Consider the following 20799-nt stretch of genomic DNA (forward strand, 5'->3'; position numbering starts at 1 on the left):
CGCGCCTCAATGGGTGCACCACATTTCTATTTTCCCTAGCATTACTTCAAGGTCAGCTTAATTCCCTTCCCTCTCTTGGAAAACTTCGCAACACGCAAGCCGGATCCAAAGGGCATGTTTGTCGTCCATCGGAGCCGCGTTCTATTTTTGTCCAGGATTGCATCACATTAGCGCCACCTCCTTCCTGCACTGCACTCAGTCGACAGTCTAAAACATTCCTTCCTGCAACTAAGCTGGACATAGTTGGAGGCGGCGGCCGGCGTCGGTCGTAAAGAAAGTTTCGTTTGTGGTTTCCGTGGTTCTCTGGGTTTGCCGATTTGATCCGATTTCGGTTCGCAAATTTCCAATCTAATATCAAATTATAGTTTCATTGCGATATATTTCACGTGGGACGTCCAATCAGGACCATCCAATTTATGTGGGTCAGACAGTACAGCAGTTTCCGCAACAACGCTTCCTAGAACTAGGATGGGGATGTCCTAGGAATTTTTAATTGAAGTAAAAAAAATCTCACGAGTCAATCTTTTCATGTGGAAAATCACGTGAGTTCATGAGTGCACTTTGTTTTGTTCCATATAATTGTACAAAGCAAGTTGAATCAATCCGCTGTCAAATCTACTTTGTTATCTTTGATTGAGTCTCATAAGAGTACAGATTATTTCGCAATGAATTTTATACACTCGCATTGTATGGCATTTTTTATCATATAAAAATGCACAATCGCCTCTACTTAAGATTTCCTGACGACATCTCAGACGGAATCTTTGCACATAATAATAATTGCATAACGCAAAAGGTGATTTCGTTATATGTACATTCTGATTGTCTGGGATATCGGTAGGAGTTCAACAAAGATCTTGGCGTGTTTCTTTATAAGATGTCACAAGGAATCCTGTATGAAACTCAACAACAACACCCAGTCAAAGTATTCCAAATGGGATACAATATGGAACAGGAATACGACAATAATTTCAATAAAAATCCATCACATATCATGTAAAATTTTTCAAAAGTGATCGGAGAAATAATATGCTAAGATTACCAAAAATCTAAAGAGGATAGGTCTCGGGTTTCAAAATTTCAATACGTTTGGATTTGGGTTTGTTGGTTTTGAAAGGCTACAAAACTATCGAATATAGGTCGGGTTCGGGCTTGAAAGAAAGTCGGGTTGGGAGCATTGTGAACACAGCAGCAACTTGAAATCTTCCTCATTCATCAGAACTGACTAAATTTGAATTTATTTATTTTTACCTCGGTTTTTATACAAATTTTTCTTACAAAAATTGTTACAATTTTTTTTTCGGATTCGGGTTGGGTCCAGGATAGCTGTTAAATTATTGTATCGGGTTAGGTCAGATCCGGGTTTCAAACTGTTTATTCGGATGATTAAGCATATAAACCAGGTTGCTATTGAAGTGACTATGTTTTTATGTCAATTCATCCATATAATGGTTCATCAAACACACTGTTTCTTCGGATAAAATAATGTATACGTTCCGTAATCTTGTAGTTAATCTTCCGAAGTCAACTTTTGAATTTTGTTCTTTAGAAAATACACAGATTATTTGATTGAAATTATTATCAGATGCAATAATGCAGCACAGCGGACCATATGTTTAGCTTGCGAATGATTTTATATGAATTCCAGGAGTATGACTTGCAGGCTCATCATCTGTTTATTGATTTCAAAGCAGCGTACGATTCAGTGAATAGAAATAAGCTGTGGTAGATAATGTCTGAACATAGGCGAAACTAAATAAACTGATATGTGCAACGCTGGATGGTTCGAAATCAAGTGTTCGGATTGCAGATGATTTGCTGTTGAACATTGGAGAAGTATCGCCCAAGACCTGAATAGACAAATACTTAGTAGAAGGTTTGGAAAATCTATTGAGAAATATTTTGAGTAGTTTATGTAGGAACCATTGAGAAAATCTCTAATAAATCTTATTAAGTATTTTTTTATGAAGAGTTTTTAAACCACTATCTTTGAAGGAGTAGTTTGATGTATTCCTGAGAAAACTTAGAAAAGCCGCATTTACACAAAAGAAGGATGAATTTCAGTAGGAATCCTGGAATGAATTGATTGAAAAAAACTATAAGGGTACATCCCTATGGGGTTGTACGAACTGGTGACGTAGGACCACGACGGTTTATGTAATTGATTTTGATGTCGTTCTTGTTGCTCGTTTTGACTTCATACTGTTTTCAGTGCTTGAAACTTTCGTAAATATTTATGCATATAACGATTTGCAGCCAAGTGTGCGTTTAATCATGTCCCAAATATACTTTATATTTATCCGAAGAACGTGAGTACGTTTTGTATGAACATTACAATTTGGTCAATCATTCGTCATACTTTTCTATGAGGATGTGAAATTCCACTTCAGGTTGTATGATGATTTTGATATTATCGCCGTGCGGGGTGACATTGGGCTTAGGGGGTGACTTTGACCGCCTCTTTCGATGCATCTCATGGTTAATAGGAACTTTAAAAAACTAATCTATGACCATTAATTGGCTATTTATAACGTATTCTTGAAACTTGACACATTGTTTTCATTATTCTGGCATTAGGTTGCTGTAAAAACATTGGCCCAAAGTCACCCTTATGGCCAGGGCCGCATTTACGGGGGGGTCCAAGGGGGCCATGGCCCCCGGGCCCCCACATTTTAGGGGCCCCACAAATCATAGTTAGAAATATTTCAGCGTCAGCTGTGTTCACTGTATATTATCCAGAAAACGATGAAATGGTATCACATTATTTAATCCACATCTAAAGTTTTGAAAGAAGTCACTAGGTGAGACTAACACAAATCAAAATACTAAAGCAAAATATTTAAATTTTCGTGGATGGTTAGTTTAGAAAGACTCAACAACTATGTGAGTCGAATAATTAGAGTGTCATCCTTTTGTTTGAAATCTAAAAGATTTTTAATCATATTTATTGAGTCTCTACCATATTTGTTGAACCTTTTCCATGAATTGTAAAGAATTTATTCACCCAATAGTTGATAGGTTATAGTTTCAAGGGACCAGCCTCAGCAGGGCTAATCCTCTGCAGCCAACTCTTGGTCGGCGCGCCATAGGCGCTGCAATTCTAACATAATGTGAGTGACAGCCGTAGTTACTGCATTCCAGCACTCGGCATCCACACACATTCTCTCTATTTAAGATTTACTTAAGTATGCTTGAAGGGCATAAGTATTTTAGAACACAATTTATTTAATTTATTTGAATATCGCTTTAGCGGTCATGAGCAAAGCATTACGATGTTTTTTTTTAATTTAAACAAATAGAAAGAACAGCAAACAAAAAAAAAACGAATAAATGTTACCGATGACAAAAAGGCCAGAAAAGTTCAATGTGTAAGACATAAGAAATCTACAAACAAATTATAAATATCAATAGTTCTTTAACCTTTAGAGTATGATCGTTCCTATATTTTAAAATGTCATTTTATTCAATAGCACCGTTGATGAGCAGACAAAGGGCTAGTCAGAGTGTTCATAATAGATCAAAACATAATTTGAGATATCTAAGCAAATATTTGAAATATTTATGTATAATTTTATTGGAGCCTTCTTTCTAGAGGTCAAAAGCTACCAACCAAAAAGTAGATTTCTGACACAAGTAGTCAATTTTCAATAAATCATTAAGAAAAGCTTGAAAATAACGCTCTTTTAAATTGCTAATTTGGGATGCCATAAAACATTGAACTTTTAGAAGAGTGAACACTATTTTAAAATTTTATAGTGATTTCCATCACAATCATTGCCATTGGTGAATAATATCAAACTTGAAAAGATGACAATTCCTCTGCTTCGTTCCTAATATAGACCAATTCCATTTTCTTTGATTCAATGTCACCCACTCGATGGGGTGAGGTGAGAATGGGCGAATTTCCATACATTTATAAATCAGTGAACATTATCGAATTTCAAAAAAAAAAATCAACCTTTACATAGGCATTACCCATGAACGTATAACCATACACGAAAGAATACTTCAAAACAAATTACAAGAGTTGTCTTACTATTAAAACTCCAGTATTTGGTAACCCATAATTGAAATTAATTTGTGGTACGTTTATGAGGCTTCAAGCTAGTTTAAAGCTGGCGACTGGTAGTTAGAACCTTGCCTAGCATAAGTTATTAATGAAATTATCTCGTAGTCCATTCCAAAGAACATATCAAAAAAAAATTCTGATGAATGGCCCCCACAAAGATGTGGCCCCGAGGCCCCCACATTTGTAAATCCGGCCCTGCTTATGGCCCAATGTCACCCCGCCTTACGGTATATTATGAAATATATGATAGCATTGGAAAGAACAGTAGTTCCTCAATGTTCACCATGCTAAACTAAATAGCGAATATTTAATAGTAATGTGTCTATAGGATTGTAATAAAAGCTCCGGTCATCGCTTTGTTGGTCTTATGGTTTGAGAGAAATATGATTCATTGCTTGGCAATGTGATAAATAAAGTCGGAAATATTATTCTGTTAACTCTTTTACGCACATTTGGTGGCCCTGGTGGCTTTGTTAGCTCGGATGTTGTCTTAGATGAATCGCACTACAGGATGTTATTAGTTGATTGCCATGGTTAAACGGAGAATCCTCAACACAAGTGTATACATTTGAATAAGTTCTCTGCTTATACGACGAAACAGCTGAATGTTTGGTGGTAGGGATGGCACACATCAGCAACAGGTAGTGGATCACACGGCTGAAGTCGAAATCTGGAAATGTAGCTCAATTTTGAAATCTTGAGTCGAAATCTAGAAGCGCGGGTCAATCTAGGGCGATTTCACAAACCAGACGCTGATCAACAGCTAAGCAGGCTTCTGGCTGCGAGATGCTCCTCGCTAAGCAGGTTCGGATGAATTCTTACCAGCTCGGAAGTCGAAACGGAATGAAACCGAATCCAACGAAGGAAGCATGCTATATACCCTTAGATTAGCAGATTATGCTCCTCCCCTTCGTGCTCTTCTCTTTCTAATCGACAATCTGGGAAATTCAAATGTGCCAATAATGAGTTGGACTTAGAATTACTTGATAATTGCGAAAAATGATAATGCGTGAGAAATTGATCGAACATGAATGAAAGGGTTGACAATTACTAAATATTCAATAGTTCGCTATTGATAATCAATAGTTTTCTTCAATATGAAGGTAAATTTCTGATCCATGGTGCCAAAATTATGAAAATTGTTCAATGGAAATTTCTTTTCAAAAGCATTCTAAACATGACGCAATTTTGATACATGTGATCATTTTCGTAATCAAAGTGTTCTCATAAAATATGGCAAATCAAAGACACTGTCGGAAATTCCACTCTAGTTTACAATCGTTGTGAAATGTTGAGCATTTACCCCGACGGCACTGCAGCAGCATCCACGAATAGTCTCAAATTGTCGTGCCATCAATTATTCATAACAAATTAAATTTTGTACGAAGCTGCGAGATTAATTGAGAAATATAAAATGTAATAAGGTCGGAAATATTATTCCTTCAACTCTTTTCCACAAATTTGATGGCCCTGACAAGGGCCGATGGCTTTCTTAGCCTCGATACGGTTACAGATAAATAGCACTACGGGATATTATCAGTTGATTGCCATGGTCAAACGGGGAATTTGCTTATACGACGCACCAGCTGAATGGTTCGTGACGTGGATGGCGCACAACAGCAACGGGTTGTGGATTCCCTGGAACAAGTCGAAATCCGGAAACGATGCTCACTCTTGAAAGCGATTTCACCAGTCCGACGCTCGATTAGCAGCATCTCCTCGGATCAGCAACTCTGGGGGCTTCTGGTTTCTGGTTCCTAACGGGCTTGCTTCTTAACCACCGATCACGAGTCGAAATCTGGGAGCGCGGATTGATTTGCGGCGGCGATGACGATGGCTTGGGCGCTTCTCCGAGCGGCGAAGTACTGCCGCTCGGAGAAGCGCCCAAGCCATCGTCATCGCCGCCGCAAATCAATCTTGCGTCTTCCTCTTCCGACGACACAAATTGGACTGTGACGCGGGTGCAAAAGCAAAGCGAGAATGACTCGCCCGATCGTGTTCACAGTCCGACCGCAAAAAGAAGACTGAGGGAAGAAGCAGGGACCCGTTTGCTTTTATAGTGGGAAGCGACACCGTCGAAAAGTGCTCGAACGTGATTGGTTGGATAAGAAAGGGGTCAACATTTATCAAATTTTCAATAGTTTAACAACAAAATTCACTTATCGGATATATTACTAACGATGCGTAGATACATTTCTGATCGAATGATACTAAAATCGTAATAATTGGTTCATAAACATCTGAGTTATTAACGTTCAAAATCTCCCCTAATTTCGTTACATGTCTCATTTTCCGTACTTTTAAAGTGCACCCCAATATAGAAAACAAAGACGTAGTCCTACGTCAATAAAAAAACATTACGAATATATTGGATGAAACCTAGACATTTTTTTTAGGATTATTGCGTGAATTATAAAATAAATGTCTGGAAATAACTAGAAGCAGCGTTGCCGGAAGAGTTAGAGCTCACCAAAGCTCCTCTTGAGGACTGCTGGAGTAGTGTCAAAGCAGCCATTAACAACGCAGCGGAAGGTGCCATTGGGTTCGTGGAAGGAAATCGACGGAACGGTTGGTTCAACGAGGAGTGTCAGACGGTATTGGACGGGAAGAATGCAGCGCGGGCGATTATGCTGCAGCAAGGCACCCGTCAAAACGTGGAACGATACAAACAGAAGCGAAGACAGCAAACCCATCTATTCCGGGATAAAAGCGCCGCCTGGAAGAATTGGTGAAGTGCGAAGAGATGGAGCAGCTGTATCGTTCTCAAGAAACGCGTAAGTTTTACAAGAAACTCATTGCATCCCGAAAAGGCTTTATGCCGCGAGCCGAAATGTGCCAGGATAAGCATGGAGGTATATTGACGGACGAACGTGAGGTGATTGAAAGATGGAAACAGTATTACGATAACCACCTACACGGCGAAGAGGAAGAAGACCAAGCAGGACAGCAGGAGGAATGGCTTCGTCAGTACGGCGGATGAGGGAGACGTGCCAACTCCCACAATAGGTGAAGTTAAGGATGCTATCAAACAGCTTAAGAACAACAAAACAGCTGGAAAGTCGTTCCGGGTGGTTTCTGAACAGTATACCAGGTTGTAACGTGAGGCAGATCGGGTTGGATTGAAGGTAGAAAGGTCGAAGACGTAATATCTGCTGGCTGGAGGAACCGAGCGCGATAGAGCTCGCATTGGCAGACGCGTGATAATCGACGGGGATGAGTTCGAGGTGGTGGACGAATTTGTTTACCTCGGATCATTGATAACGTCGGATAACAATTGCAGCACAGAAATTCGAAGACGTATCATTGCCGGAAGTCGTGCTTACGGACTCGACAAGACCTTGCGGTCTGGTAAACTTCACTTCCGTACTAAGTGTACTATGTTCAAGACGCTGATAAGACCGGTAGTCCTCTACGGGCATGAGACGTGGACAATGCTCGAAGAGGACCTGCAAGTGCTAGGAGTTTTTGAACGATGTGTGCTTAGGACGATCTTCGGCGGAGTATGTGACAACGGCGTATGGAGGAGAAGAATGAACCACGAGCTTGCGCAACTCTACGGTGAACCCAGTATCCAGAAAGTCACCAAAGCTGGAAGAGTACGATGGACTGGACACGCTATGAGAATGCCGGACAACAATCCCGCAAAAATGGTGTTCACCTCAAATCCGGCCGGTTCAAGACGAAGGGGAGCGCAATGAGCTAGGTGGTTTGACCAATCTAGTTGTGGGCCTCGTGGCCGTGCGGTTAGTGTTGTCAGACATTTAAGTGCATCGTGTCATTAGGTGTGGGTTCGATTCCCGCTTTAGCCATTGAAACTTTTCGTCAGGAATGTTTCTCGGCTGTGCTACTAGAGCATGCTTGTCCGTTGTCTAGTGTTAAGTAACAGTCTGTGCAGCTAAATGGCTGAAGACGGTGTCCGTGTCTTTTTTTTGGTGTAAACTGAGGCATGGAATAAAAAAAAACCAAATTCATCTATTGTTACAGCATTTCGTTTAATTTTGAACTAAAGATGCTTCAATGCTGCATGATCGTGTAAATTAGAAGTGCATTTGATTGAAAAATAAGCGATTTATCGTTGACATCTCAGTTTATTTTGATGCTCCAAATATGTGCATGAAAATAAACTTAAATTTACAACATATTTTTAGCTGTGAGGATCTTGGAAATGTAGGGCGATCGAGAAACTGGAGGCTAGCAGCCATGGATCGAGTTAGTTGGCGTAATATTGTGGCGCCGGTCATGTCTTGAAGGCCGTAGAGCCAGTAAAAGTAAGTAAGGAGAGTTGATGTCCTTCATAGCGTTACGTTTCATGTAAAATATAATATGTAATTCTGCCCATATTGCACTGCTATATTTTAAGCCCAAACAACGTCGTTTGATTATACCTAAATAATGGGATGCGTGACTTGCTGTACGCTTGAGGAAGTTTGTCGCGTTATTTACCGATACGGATTCAATCGATTAAACTTGAACTTGTTTATCAAACGAATGCATCAAAGTCCGCCAATACCAATGCCAAGGATGTGGGCCACACACGTGTCCTTATTGCCCATACCATTCATCAATCAATGGGAACGGGAAGTCACCCTGAGGATGAAAGCTCTGATTGGAAGTCAATCTACATGTAGGTATGGTATTCCAATCCGCTTGTAAAGGAAAGACTGGGCGATAGCTGTGAATGGTTCGCAGTTGTTCGGCAGCGGGATGAGGTTTCGTGCAGCGAACTGTGGCAGTGATGTCTGTAATGGAAACCGGATGCGGAAGTTTGCTACATCGACCCTCAATCGGTATTATTGGGGGAATTCATTCCTGTGCGGCAGGAAATTGGATACGATCTATTGGTGTAATCGAAGTTCGTGGAAAGTGATGGCGGTCAGGGTCTTGGTCCTGACGATAAACTAATGGAAGTATTTCATTGTAAAATAATCATATCTGAATGCAGCTCTTTGCTAGAACTATCAACTGCAGTTTTTTTTTATAAAAGTGTTCTATGGTATGAAGCAATCAGCACGTCACTAGTAGGGGCAATGGAAATTTGCGGAAACATTCTTGAAATTTCGCGGATGACCAAGGCAATAAAACAAAAGTTTTTTTTTTAAATCAAACTGCAAGATAACTCCAACTTGCCAACGATAATCAAGGCAGACTTGATAAAAATCGCTAGTTTTGTTTTGTTGTGTACCTTCGATCTTTCCAGACAAACATAGAAAAAGGACCATAATTTTCTATGCATCTAATTTTCATTTTTATTGGAAGATGTAAAAAGATTCGTATTTTAATAATTAATACTCAATCAGAATAAAATGTGGTCTCGTGACATTACTTTAGAATTGGCATGAATTGAGTCTCATTTTTGTCATCTTTGAGGATATGCGAAAATTTGTTTTAATCAATTACGCGTTTTCATCATGTTTGTCCTCTTTTTAAGATACCGGCTCACAGTGACAGCAGAATCTCGGCTCATTTTGACGTAGATAAATACATAGTGTATCGGTTTCTTTTTGTTCTTGAAATTTTCTTCAAAATTGGCGAAGTTACAGCATTTTAAAGCTTCATCGTCGGCATCCAGTACTGTAAAGAATATGGATCCCTTCCCCCTTGCAGCACATCGTCACAAATTTGTGAAACCCTTACAAGATACTGTTCATTGACTTCCTTCTAACAGCCTGTTGCCGTACAAATCAACAGCTTTATTTGAAATAGATGTTATAATCTTTCACTCGCTGCTGAAATGCTGAGCAACAAATAATTCATATTTTCAGACGTTCAGGTTAGATTTTCCAATTTAAATGAAGGGTGAAAAAAGGGGGCCCAGATAGCCGTAGCGGTAAACGCGCAGCTATTCAGCATGACCATGCTGAGGGTCATGGGTTTGAATCCCGTTGGTCGAGGATCTTTTCGTAAAGAAAATTTTCTCGATTCCCAGGGCATAGAGTATCTTCGTACCTGCCACACGATATTCACATGCAAAAATGGTCAATCGGCAAAGAAAACTCTCAGTTAATAACTGTGGAAGTGCTCATAAGAACACTAATCTGAGAAGCACGCTTTGGCCCAGTTGGGACGTAATGCCAGAAAGAAGAAGATGAAGGGTGAAATAGACTTTCAATTTCCGAACACATTTTGCACACAATTTAAGTTCTATGTCATTTCATCTGATCGGGTAAAAAAATGGATTTTAAATAATGTGTACCTTTTCATAAATGTGACATAGTTAATCAATCAATTTGGGATACCTTTGAGGTGTTCACCTCTAAAGTGTGCCGGTAAATATCGTTGAAATACGATTTATAGGTTACTTATTATAGTTGGTGAAGTTGTTGGTTTCGCAACTTGAATTATTTTGAATAAATAGAAATATGTGAAATTTTCCTGATTCTTATTCCACACTCTTCCTCACGATGTTTTGATTTAAATTACGGACAGCTCATAAAATTATTATTATAAAAGTCAAATCACAAATTGAATTCACTAAGTCATTTGAAAGACATCCAAGCTATTCTAAATTTTCATAAATATCTATGGAGAATGCTTAAGCTTATCTAAAGTGCAACAATTGAAATATTTCGTATATAAAATTTCCAAAAATAGAGTGTTTGAAATTTGAAGCTGTCTGGAATATGAATCAGAACAGTTGAACAATACAGAGACACAAAGGATAACAACAATAAGATTGAGCTATTCTTCCCTAATGTTATTTCCCCGAACGCAAGTTCCCCGAATGACTCATTACCCCGAATATAATTTTCCCGAATAATTCGTTTTCCCAAAAAGTGATGCAGCTCATGAAGTTGTTAGAATGACCTTGAGAAACTTCAAGGAAAGAGTGGTAAACTATAAATAACGATACATATACATGATTGGGTCGTTTTCCACCCTGATTGTGCTATTTTTTGCCGAGTGACCCTTTTCCCCGAGTGACCCGTTTCCCCGAAAATTGCTGCATTCAACTGGTAGACGAATAGTCTTCAGTGACGGAATAGTGAACTAGGATGAACGATAAGTAATCAAAATAAGGAGGTATTTGATCAATCTCGATGCAGCACATGTTACCAAAATGTTGAGGACGATGAAACTCGAAAGAACCGCCAATCAAATAAAGAAGGGTGCATATTAGATGACCAGTTCGTTTACGGTGTTAATATGTTTAAAATTATAATAATGCCAAACATTTTTAGGGGAAATGAGCTATTCGGGGAAATGGGGTATTCAAGGAACTGCCGTTACATGAAAAACATTTGGGGAAAAGTAGCACAATCCCATGAAAGTTATGCCAATAATATATGAGGTCAATCATATGAGTGTCAATCATCGTACCTGCCACTCGATATACGAATGCGAAAATGGAAACTTTGGCAAAGCAAGCCCTCAATTTATAACTGTTGGAGTGCTTATTGAATACTAAGCTGAGAAGCGGGATCTGTCCCAGTAATGCCAATAAAGAGAAGAAGAGTGCAAAAAACTTTTCGAGGAATTAGGTTATTCAGGGAAATGGGGTACTCGGGATACTTAAATTCGGGAAAACGACATTCGAAGAACCGACATTCGGGGAAAAGTAACAGAACCCAAAAAATTTGTAAAAATGTGAATTCACTAGTATAACGTATAGTTGAACCTTTCTGAAAAAACCTGACAAAGTCCATATGAACATACCCAACATGCAAACGCAATCTATTTTCTACGCCTTAGTCAAAAAGTGGCGCGGGTTGGCAATATGTGCTCATATACCGACTTGTCGCTTCGTTGGACATATTTATTTCAGCGCTGCTACTGCCAGGCTACTCATTCTACACATGCATCAAGCGATGGACATATCGTGAAGGATGTACACAACTTGACCCATATTTTGCGTTTACATCGTTTAGTTGCACTGACGGCACCACCATGCTCTAGAATGCTTCACGGGACTCGTCCGTCCATGCTTTCACACTCCAGGGGATCATAATTTCACGCAGTGTTCCTCCCGGCTGTCCGTCGAAGTGTAAATCAAATCAAAAAGTATCGTTGGTACACTTCTCGGAACATGACTCCCATCACAAACAAAATCATCATCGCGGTGTTTCTTGGTCAAGTTCACTTCTGAGGAATTTGCGCCAGGTCGGTGCCATACTAAGTGCCATGCGTCTCCATAGAAATTGACGCCTTGGTTGTTGATAAATAGTGCTGCGCACTATTGATCGCTTACAGCTAATAGATTTGCGATTGACTCTGATTGGAATTGATTGAAACTGATTCTCGACCCGGCGTTGGCAATATACTGGATAGGTACAGTGGCACTATCGTTTCGCGTCGACATTGATCTATTGACGGGTCTGTGCGTTCAGTGAGCTGCTAGTAAAGGTACGGAGAATCGGTAACAAATTTTTCATTGTTATTAAATGCACTGCCATCGGTAGTCGAGTCGAGCACATTGCAGCTTGGATGCCGTGTTATTCATGCCGTGCACTGGGACAATATGCAAAATAACTCAAATGTGAGTTATTATTGTCGTTTTTATGGTTTGCCCATCTTTACCAATGCGCTGCATATTGTTCATCTGCATTGGTTGAGAGGGCCCTAGCCATGAACGTTGTTACCACTGACTAGCTTGAGTTGGGTAGATAGCGTGTTTTTTTTTAACGAATAAGATGATTCTAACCTATGATTAATCCACTCTCTTTTGCGACCATTATACTGTCGTACGCAGTATATTTGTCCTAATAATATACCAAATGTTATCAATCATGGAACAAATATGCCACACGCAGAAGCTGAAAATAAGAGTATAATTGTAAAGATCGCATTTTTGTTGATTTTGAGTTGCTTCCGCTTAAATCTGCAAAAATATTCTACAAAACTCTAAAAAAAAATAACATATTATTACGTAGTATTGCGTAAATCGATTTTCTAAGCTTAAGTTTAGCGTGTCTTCTGTATTCCAGCAACATTGAAACTTGTGCTAAGCCAAGAGATCTGTGCTCATGTAAAATCAAACAATAGTGATCAAATTATTATTAAGGTACAACTCCCATCTAAGGTTATCCAAGACTCTTTGCAAATTAGGACTTCAAATCTACATGCATAACCAGTGGCTTTTTTGATGCTTATGAAAAACGTTTATACCCGAATAGGCTCAATAAAATATGCCCTATCAGGTTTAAAAACAAACGATTGTTTGAAGTTGTTTAAAAATTTCTCATTGAAATGTATCCTATCAAGTTTCAAAATGAATATGCCCAGGTAACCAATAATCATTTAAATAAGACACGCAGTAGATTAGCATTTTGATTGCTCTTTGCTCGAATTTCTTGCATAACTTTGACGTTAGTTAAACTCAAAACTTGACAGAAAATGTTTCCATAAGTTTATCAGTGTATAAATGTTGTTTATGAACCTTCCAGAGATCATTAGTTTCGCTTGTAGATCTGAAGACCTGTATTCAAAGCAAGTTTTGGATAACCTTCAGTAGTACTTGAACTTAAAACTTGGTCGAAGATGAGCCCATATCGATAAAAATCCAATAAGTAACGTAACTTCCCGAGCAGGAACAAATAACTCCCCAATAACTTATGCATACCATATTTTGGTATCATACCAAAATTAGGTATTGTTCAGTTTAGGGCTGTGCACTTTGAGGATTTATCGGTATCGGCGATATCATATTGATTCAATATCGGTATCGGCGATATATCGGATTTGAAATTATCGATATCGAACCGATGTCCGATATTGTTCAAAAGAGTTTTTTGGAATCAATTCCGGCTTTGTAGACACCAACTTTTGTATTATGAAGTTCATTATTTAAATTTTGTAGTGATATTTTGCCATACCAAACGGATATCTCAAATGGTTCAATAATTTTCATTTATTTAATATAATCAATAAATGCTGTTCTGATTATCGGACCAGATATCGGATCGATAATAGTTTTATCGTTATCGAAAAATATCGGCCCGAGAGATATCGGATATTGTATCGATAAAATCGATCCGATAATATCGATGTTATCGATAATATCGATATTTGCACAGCCCTAGTTCAGTTGTCAATATCTCAATTTGGTATTATAATGGTATTGTAAAAAATGTTTAAAACAATTAAAAATACTTCATTGAGGTATTAAACAGCTATTGAGGTCTGCTGAAGGTATTGAACTACTATTGAAAAATTTCACTTTTATTTGAAAATCCATCAAGTATTATTGAGGTATCACAATACCTGATCTAGTTATCAGTTTGGTGTTCGTAGAATATGCTTGAGATATTATTTGAGGTATTTTACCTCTTATGCAGGGCTCATTCATACCTCATTCAGGTTGTAAGTATTGGAAATTATCTGGTATGGAATACCTTAGTTTGGTATTCAGAAGTTATTTTCTTCTGCTCGGGTTTCGTATCAATCTCCGAAAATATGCCAACGATCGATAGAACAGTTATATACACCGAACAATAACAATAGTTAACAGGTCGAGACGACAAATTTTTGCCTGTCTAGTGTTCGTAGTGACTAACACTACCACATCTAGCCGTTCAAGGCCAGGACGTTAATCAACAATTTCTCGTTTTGATTGTGTTGTTTGGCCCTGTTAAAACAAATGTTCAACTTCTTTTCATTTCTGTCGTCACTCGCTTGCTATTCTATCCATCTTGTCATTTCATTACTTTACTGAGTATAGGTACCGCGTTAAAAAAAAGCCGATAAATTTACATAATAATAAAGTCATGCTGTGATTCTTATAAATAAAGAAATTTTTGTTTAACTTTAAATGGTAGTTGAACTCAAATCATGAGCCTAGTTGGGTATACATTTTTAAAGGACACTAGTTACGCTTGTATATCTGAAAGCCTGGTTCCCACGGAACTCGTGGCCAAGGCAAATTAGCATAAAGTTCATGTGGCTTATACAGACTTTGTCAAGCAATCTTGTTTGTATTCTATTTGATATTATTTTTACGAAAAATTATGCAATCAGAATTTCAAAAGCATGAATTCCATTTACGTTACGAAAATTACATTTACGTCAAATTCCCTACTCATTAAGTACGGTCAGGATGGGTAAGACGGGTCACCTAAGGATAAGAGCCCAAATATCTTCACATATACAAATCGATTCGACCTTTTTTCTTCTTGGGATCTTAAGGCTAGACAATGGGCGAATAAAAAGTCATAAAGCTTGATACTCGTCTTCTGACGAACAGTTGAAAGACACGTTAATGCTTCCAGTGGGCGAATTGCCCCATTGCCCTTCGAAGGAAGCACCACACTAGGCAATGGACTAGCATGCAACGCCCAGTGGCACAGTCGAAATACATTTTTGACGAAAAGTTTTCCGGAATGAAGCGGGAATCGAACCCACACCCCTTGACTCGATGATGCTAAATGCTTGGTAACACTAACCGCACGGCAACGAGGCCTTAAACTTTGTTTTTAAAACCCCTGGGCAAAATATTGATATTTTTATACAAAACTCAATACAATGTATAATGTACATGTACATTGTACATAGTAGTATCAAAATTTGTGAAATATGAAAACTCACTTAAATTCCAAAAGATTCGTATATGAAGCTACCGATTAGAAACTATTGTAATTATGTATCACTTACTCAATTATGAGACATAAACCTGACATTTTAATTCGCGTTGGCAGTTCAACGATCGGCATCGTTCAATATGCATGTGGGAGACGGCTTTCCCCGAATTCGGTCGTTTGATGGCTTCGAGCCAACACGAATGGATGCTATGCATGTGTATCCCTCAAGCAATTTACAATTAATTCGACTTAGATAAATTTACTTGCTTATTTGGAATAGTCCCCATGAAGTGAGGATGTGTTTGAGGAATTGAAATATTTTCCATTATCCACCTCGTAGCTCGCTAGCAGCATTGCTTTTACTGACAGGGCAGAATTAAGGACAACTCTGGCTGCAAGAATGGCACGTTGCCAAGTTATGCTTTCAATTACAACGGGCGAATGGTGTCAAACCCAAATTTCGAAACAACAACCATATAGAGTGAATAATGACTTACCTCCACCGTTTTGCTGGCACAGGTACGGAAACCGCCAGATGTTACCCAACCCGACGGAATAACCGATAATACTGAGGAAAAATTGCATCTTTCCGGACCAGGCGGCCCGATCTGGATCGCCATCGGGGAGACCAGCTCCCTCCCGAGATCCGACTGAGTTTCGATCCGGTGGCGATAGCATGATGGTCACACCGTGAGTGCCATCGCCCCGAGCCCGCGTATTGAGCGGTGCCATTTCGTGACCGTTGTTCCGAGGACCACCAGGGCCGTCCACCTTAGTGGTCATAGTTTGTACTAGTGCTGCCGAATGGGGACCGCCGGCGGGGGTGCGGTATCCGAGCTGGACGTTGCTGCCGTTGGGAATGGACCTCTGACGGGATCGACGGTTCTGTTAACGCCGGTGGATCCGTTGCGTACCACGTGGCTGCTGTGGGTCCGTTTCTGTGCTCCAATGTCACGGTTTTCTGTGGACATAGAAAAGAAAAAACTATGAAATAGCGATAAATGAGAAAATGATTTGCTAGGCTATTTTTGGATTATGATATACATTAAATGCCCTTTTTCAAGTAGGGACCAATAAAGCACGTCCTTCAGCATGCCTATGAGCAATTCTTGCACAATCCAGGATGCCATCGGCATATCGTTAGAATTCCAATTGTATGTCACGAATCGCTAGTATATGCTTTAAATAAAGGAGGATCGGTTCACTCAAATTGGTGGATTCCCTAGTACGCCAGCTTGCAAAGTTGTTTGCTTTAAAGCCTGTTTTATTATAATTGTCAGGTATTTCTTCACGTGATATTCCCTTGAAACACATAGCAAGTAAAATTGGTAGCCGAATAACAGATTCTTCAGCTAAAAGCTCTTTATACATCCAATTACAGCTGAATAAACTGTTATTCAGCTGCCAATGTTACTTGGGAGTGGCATCGTATAGAGGAAGGATGTCATTTAGAGCTAATCATTTTTGGCGGCCGGTTTGAGTTTTGTTAGAAAAACCGTTTTTCCTAGACGGTTTCAGCGAAACTTTTTCCTGTACTTTTTTTTTTTAATAACTTCTCTACAAACTTAGTTTTTATGCACGAGCTCGGCTGAGCGGATCATTGGTTAGTAGTGTGTGGTCTTCCGATTCCATGGCATGCTCCTGCAGGGCGAGCGACGGAATCAAGACCAATTGTTTTCGGTCCGCGTGGCGCGAGTGCGAAAAAATATTCGCGTTTCTCAGTTAGTATGTATGCTTCAAATAAAGCTGAAAATTGTGGCTGCTCAATCAAGGATGAAGGATCAATTGGTGAGCTCATGCTTTTTTAATCTATAAAATATGTGTGACCGCACATTCAATCGTTACAACGGTGGGACATAAATATGATTATTCAACAAACTATGAATGGTTCGGCACTGTAAGTGTCGGCATAAACTCTAATTCATATTTTTATGTATAAAATCCTTCCTTTTACCTTTATTTTTATAAAAAAAAGGCTTTGAATGGTTTGGTCTGTTTGTCTGTGCTAGAAGTATAGACTTGCAAAACGTTAATTTTGTTCAAAACACTTTGAATGGTTCGCCACTGTAAGTGTCGGCATAAGAATATTATGTGATGATCCAGCCAATCGATTTATATTTTTCAATTTGAGTAAGATATTGTTACACATGCTTTCGTCATAACAGCTGTAGGAATGTTGCTTTTACCTATTTGTTCAACAAACTTTCAATGGTTCGTCACTTCATGTAACGACATTATTTACTCCTATTTTAAAATTTTCCATGTCAATTGAATATATTATATTCCTAAGCATGTAAACAAATAATCGTTTATCATGGTCTAATCGCTTATCAAAGTGAATCCTGTGACCCAACGATCCTCCCCATTAACAACCATCCCTCCCAGTAACCTTTGTGGAGATGCAGAGGTAAACACGGTCTCCAAATAGCAAAGGTTACACACTAACATTCCTTCCCTCAACCCCACCTGACTGCAAGGACGTGGCCGGCGCCGTTATTGACCATGTATGAATAGAGGCACTGAATTATGCACACTGAAGAAGATTATGGCCAATCCCAGCCGAACTTCTAGTTGATTTTTTGTGCATCTTCACTGACTTTGGTCAATCACGGAATAGCAACCATTGATATGTGTAGTCAGTCTAAGCTAAGCTAAGCTAAGCTACGAGCTCGGCTGAGCGGATCATTTTCTTAAGCCCACAGAGGACGATTTTCTGAAACTCGGCTTCTATTTCTTGAGATCTCATGAAATTTGTCTGCCAACTACTCGGCTGTGCTAATCTCGATTAAAATTAGCGAAGATTTGGCATACTAAATTTAGTGTTAAATTGTAAGGACCTTATTTTTCACATAAGTGATTGATGAGCATATCTGTTTTATCGTGTGGTAGGTACAACGATTCTTTAATTCAGATTTATTTATTCAGAATGGATGTATTATTTGTCATATAATCGAAAGTCGGTTTTCTGTTTTAGATAACTTTGATTACGGAGTATAAATCGAACAAAATTGAATGAATTACGGAACATTTATAGAGCGTTGCATATCTCTAGGCGTTTAACGCTATATGGAAATTTCTGACTCAGATTACAAAAATATTCCCAGTTTGTAAAAATGGATTACGCTAAGAGATTTGAGACCGTTCTACTAAAACTAGGCTGTCAAGGATAAGTGATGAACTCATTATGATTTCATCAAATAGTGATCGTAGAACAGATTGTTTGTAAGCGTTTCAAAAATGCTAAAATCTTCTAAATTTTTAATATTTGCATATAAATCCTCAAATGCACATGATTCAAACGAAAAGAGCTTTGGCATTAAGTGTCATACTAATACTCTTTACTTTTGCATTCATTTTACTTAACTGATTAACTTCGTTATTTCGTTTAATAAGTTGTGGGTTTGTACTATCAAAGTTAGTTTTACGGTACTTTTAGTTTGCCTTTGCTTATAGCCGTGGAACTCATCATAAGGCAATTGAGGGCCCTCAAAGTTCTTGCTATCAAACACAAGAATGACTCGTATCAGCGTCTGTTTATTGTATTGTTCAGTAACAAGTACATCAAAAGCGTCAAAAATTAGAATAGAGTGATTATCAATCGAAGTCGTACTTCGTATTTCCACAATAAAAAAGATGAAAATTAAATGAAAAGGTAATTGAGAAGTTTGATAAGAATGCAAAAACAATTTTAAAAATATTCTTGTATGTACCTAAAATTTACCATTCCCTTTTTGAAAAACGCAGTCAAACTAGCATGTTCCACTGAAATTTTTAAACATCATTTTTTACTATTAAGGTACGCCGGAACAAGTTGGAACGACTGGGGTAAGATAGAAAGGCAAATTACACAGCAGAGCAAACATAACATGTGAAAGAAATTTCCTGATTTAATATTGATTTAATCGAAATTTTGAACATTTCTGCAGTCTCTATTTAAAATTCTTCGTTTCTTTTTTTATAGCTAAACACAATACTTTTCCAAATCATCAAGAAAACGGCAATAAATTCAGCGACCCCAAATAACGTAAACTTGACGACTTAATCTTCAGGAAATCGAAAGAACAAGGCCTAATAATGAAAAGTTAAGTCGGTATCAACAGTCACGCTTCAGAACTTGTCTCTCAGTACTTGGACAACTTCCAATAAAGCTTCTCTGGCGAATTTCCAATTTATGTTCAAAAGATGCCGTGTCAACTAATGTGATCAATTCAGAGCACCTAGCACAGGCTTCGCCAGGGCCTGCATGGAGACTTTTCCATTTAACGATCAACACATACCGTGCGTCGTCTAAGTCTATAAGCATTCGAAAGAACGTGTTAATAAACGAAGAATTAACTAGGTATTATTTGCTGTGGCATCTCCAGAGCACTAACACAGGTTCCACGAGGGTCTCATTTAGGATATATTCGTTGTTCTACCAAAACATGATGTTTGATGAATTCTTAACCAGATTTTTTTTTAGTTCATAGCACGTGGAATTTCTCCATTTGTAATAGACGGGTTTGGTAGTCTACCGCTTCTGCTTCATAATCAGAAGGTCATGGGTTTAATTCCAGGCCCGTCCCTTTCCTCGCACTTTGTAGTTGTATCTTTCCTTTCTTAATCAATCACAGTTGATCTATTCATTCATAGCATTTGCTACGCTTCCATTTTTCCATCATTCCAGCAGTCTGCTAACCAAACAGCAGGCCTTAACGCCATAAAAAAAACATACCAGCCATACACCTTCCCGCATGAACTCGCGTAGACACATTGGTATATACGGTCTACTGTGGGAGCCGTTTTAACGCAGCATCAACTACTTCCCCTTCCCCTCATTGGCCAGCATCCTGACGTGGCAAGCGTCATTGTTGCTTAGAAAATAGAAGATCACCAGCACTTATACATTGAGGGTGTCTTTAAATCCCAAACATTCATTCGATTGGTTCCTTGTGTAATTGCAGCTGATCTGGCGACACTGCACTATGGTCCAGAAAGCAGTTTTACGCGGAAAGAAAAATACATATGATAAAAATTTTTTGAAGCCCTATCTTTCGTACTTCTGATTTCTCGTCAAAGTCGTCTATGAACGACTTTTAGAACTGAAATTTTCAAGCAAAAATATTGATGATATCTATTTTAGTTCAAAAGTTATTGGAGTTTTTGTGATAAAAATTATTTGTTTTTCTAGATATTTTGTTAGAAATACAAAAATAACACGTCCGTTATTTTTTATATACA

The 20799-nt window shown here is 38.6% G+C and overlaps 1 protein-coding gene across 5 annotated transcripts in view; it reads right to left on the reverse strand.

Annotated features, from left to right (window-relative positions):
* Positions 1-20799, reverse strand: part of LOC5579118 (sodium-dependent neutral amino acid transporter B(0)AT3) — a 106458-nt gene that overhangs the window by 49196 nt on the left and 36463 nt on the right. For all 5 annotated transcript variants that reach the window (XR_002502489.1, XR_002502490.1, XM_021854025.1 and 2 more), the window contains exon 3: positions 16077-16540. Coding sequence is in view for 3 of the 5 variants with exons in the window: in XM_021854025.1 (XP_021709717.1) it covers positions 16077-16362 (286 nt within the window). In the remaining 2 variants the exon portion in view is untranslated. The remainder of the gene's footprint in view (positions 1-16076; positions 16541-20799) is intronic.

Source organism: Aedes aegypti, chromosome 3 (assembly GCF_002204515.2).
Source record: "Aedes aegypti strain LVP_AGWG chromosome 3, AaegL5.0 Primary Assembly, whole genome shotgun sequence".
NCBI classification, from domain to species: domain Eukaryota; kingdom Metazoa; phylum Arthropoda; class Insecta; order Diptera; family Culicidae; genus Aedes; species Aedes aegypti.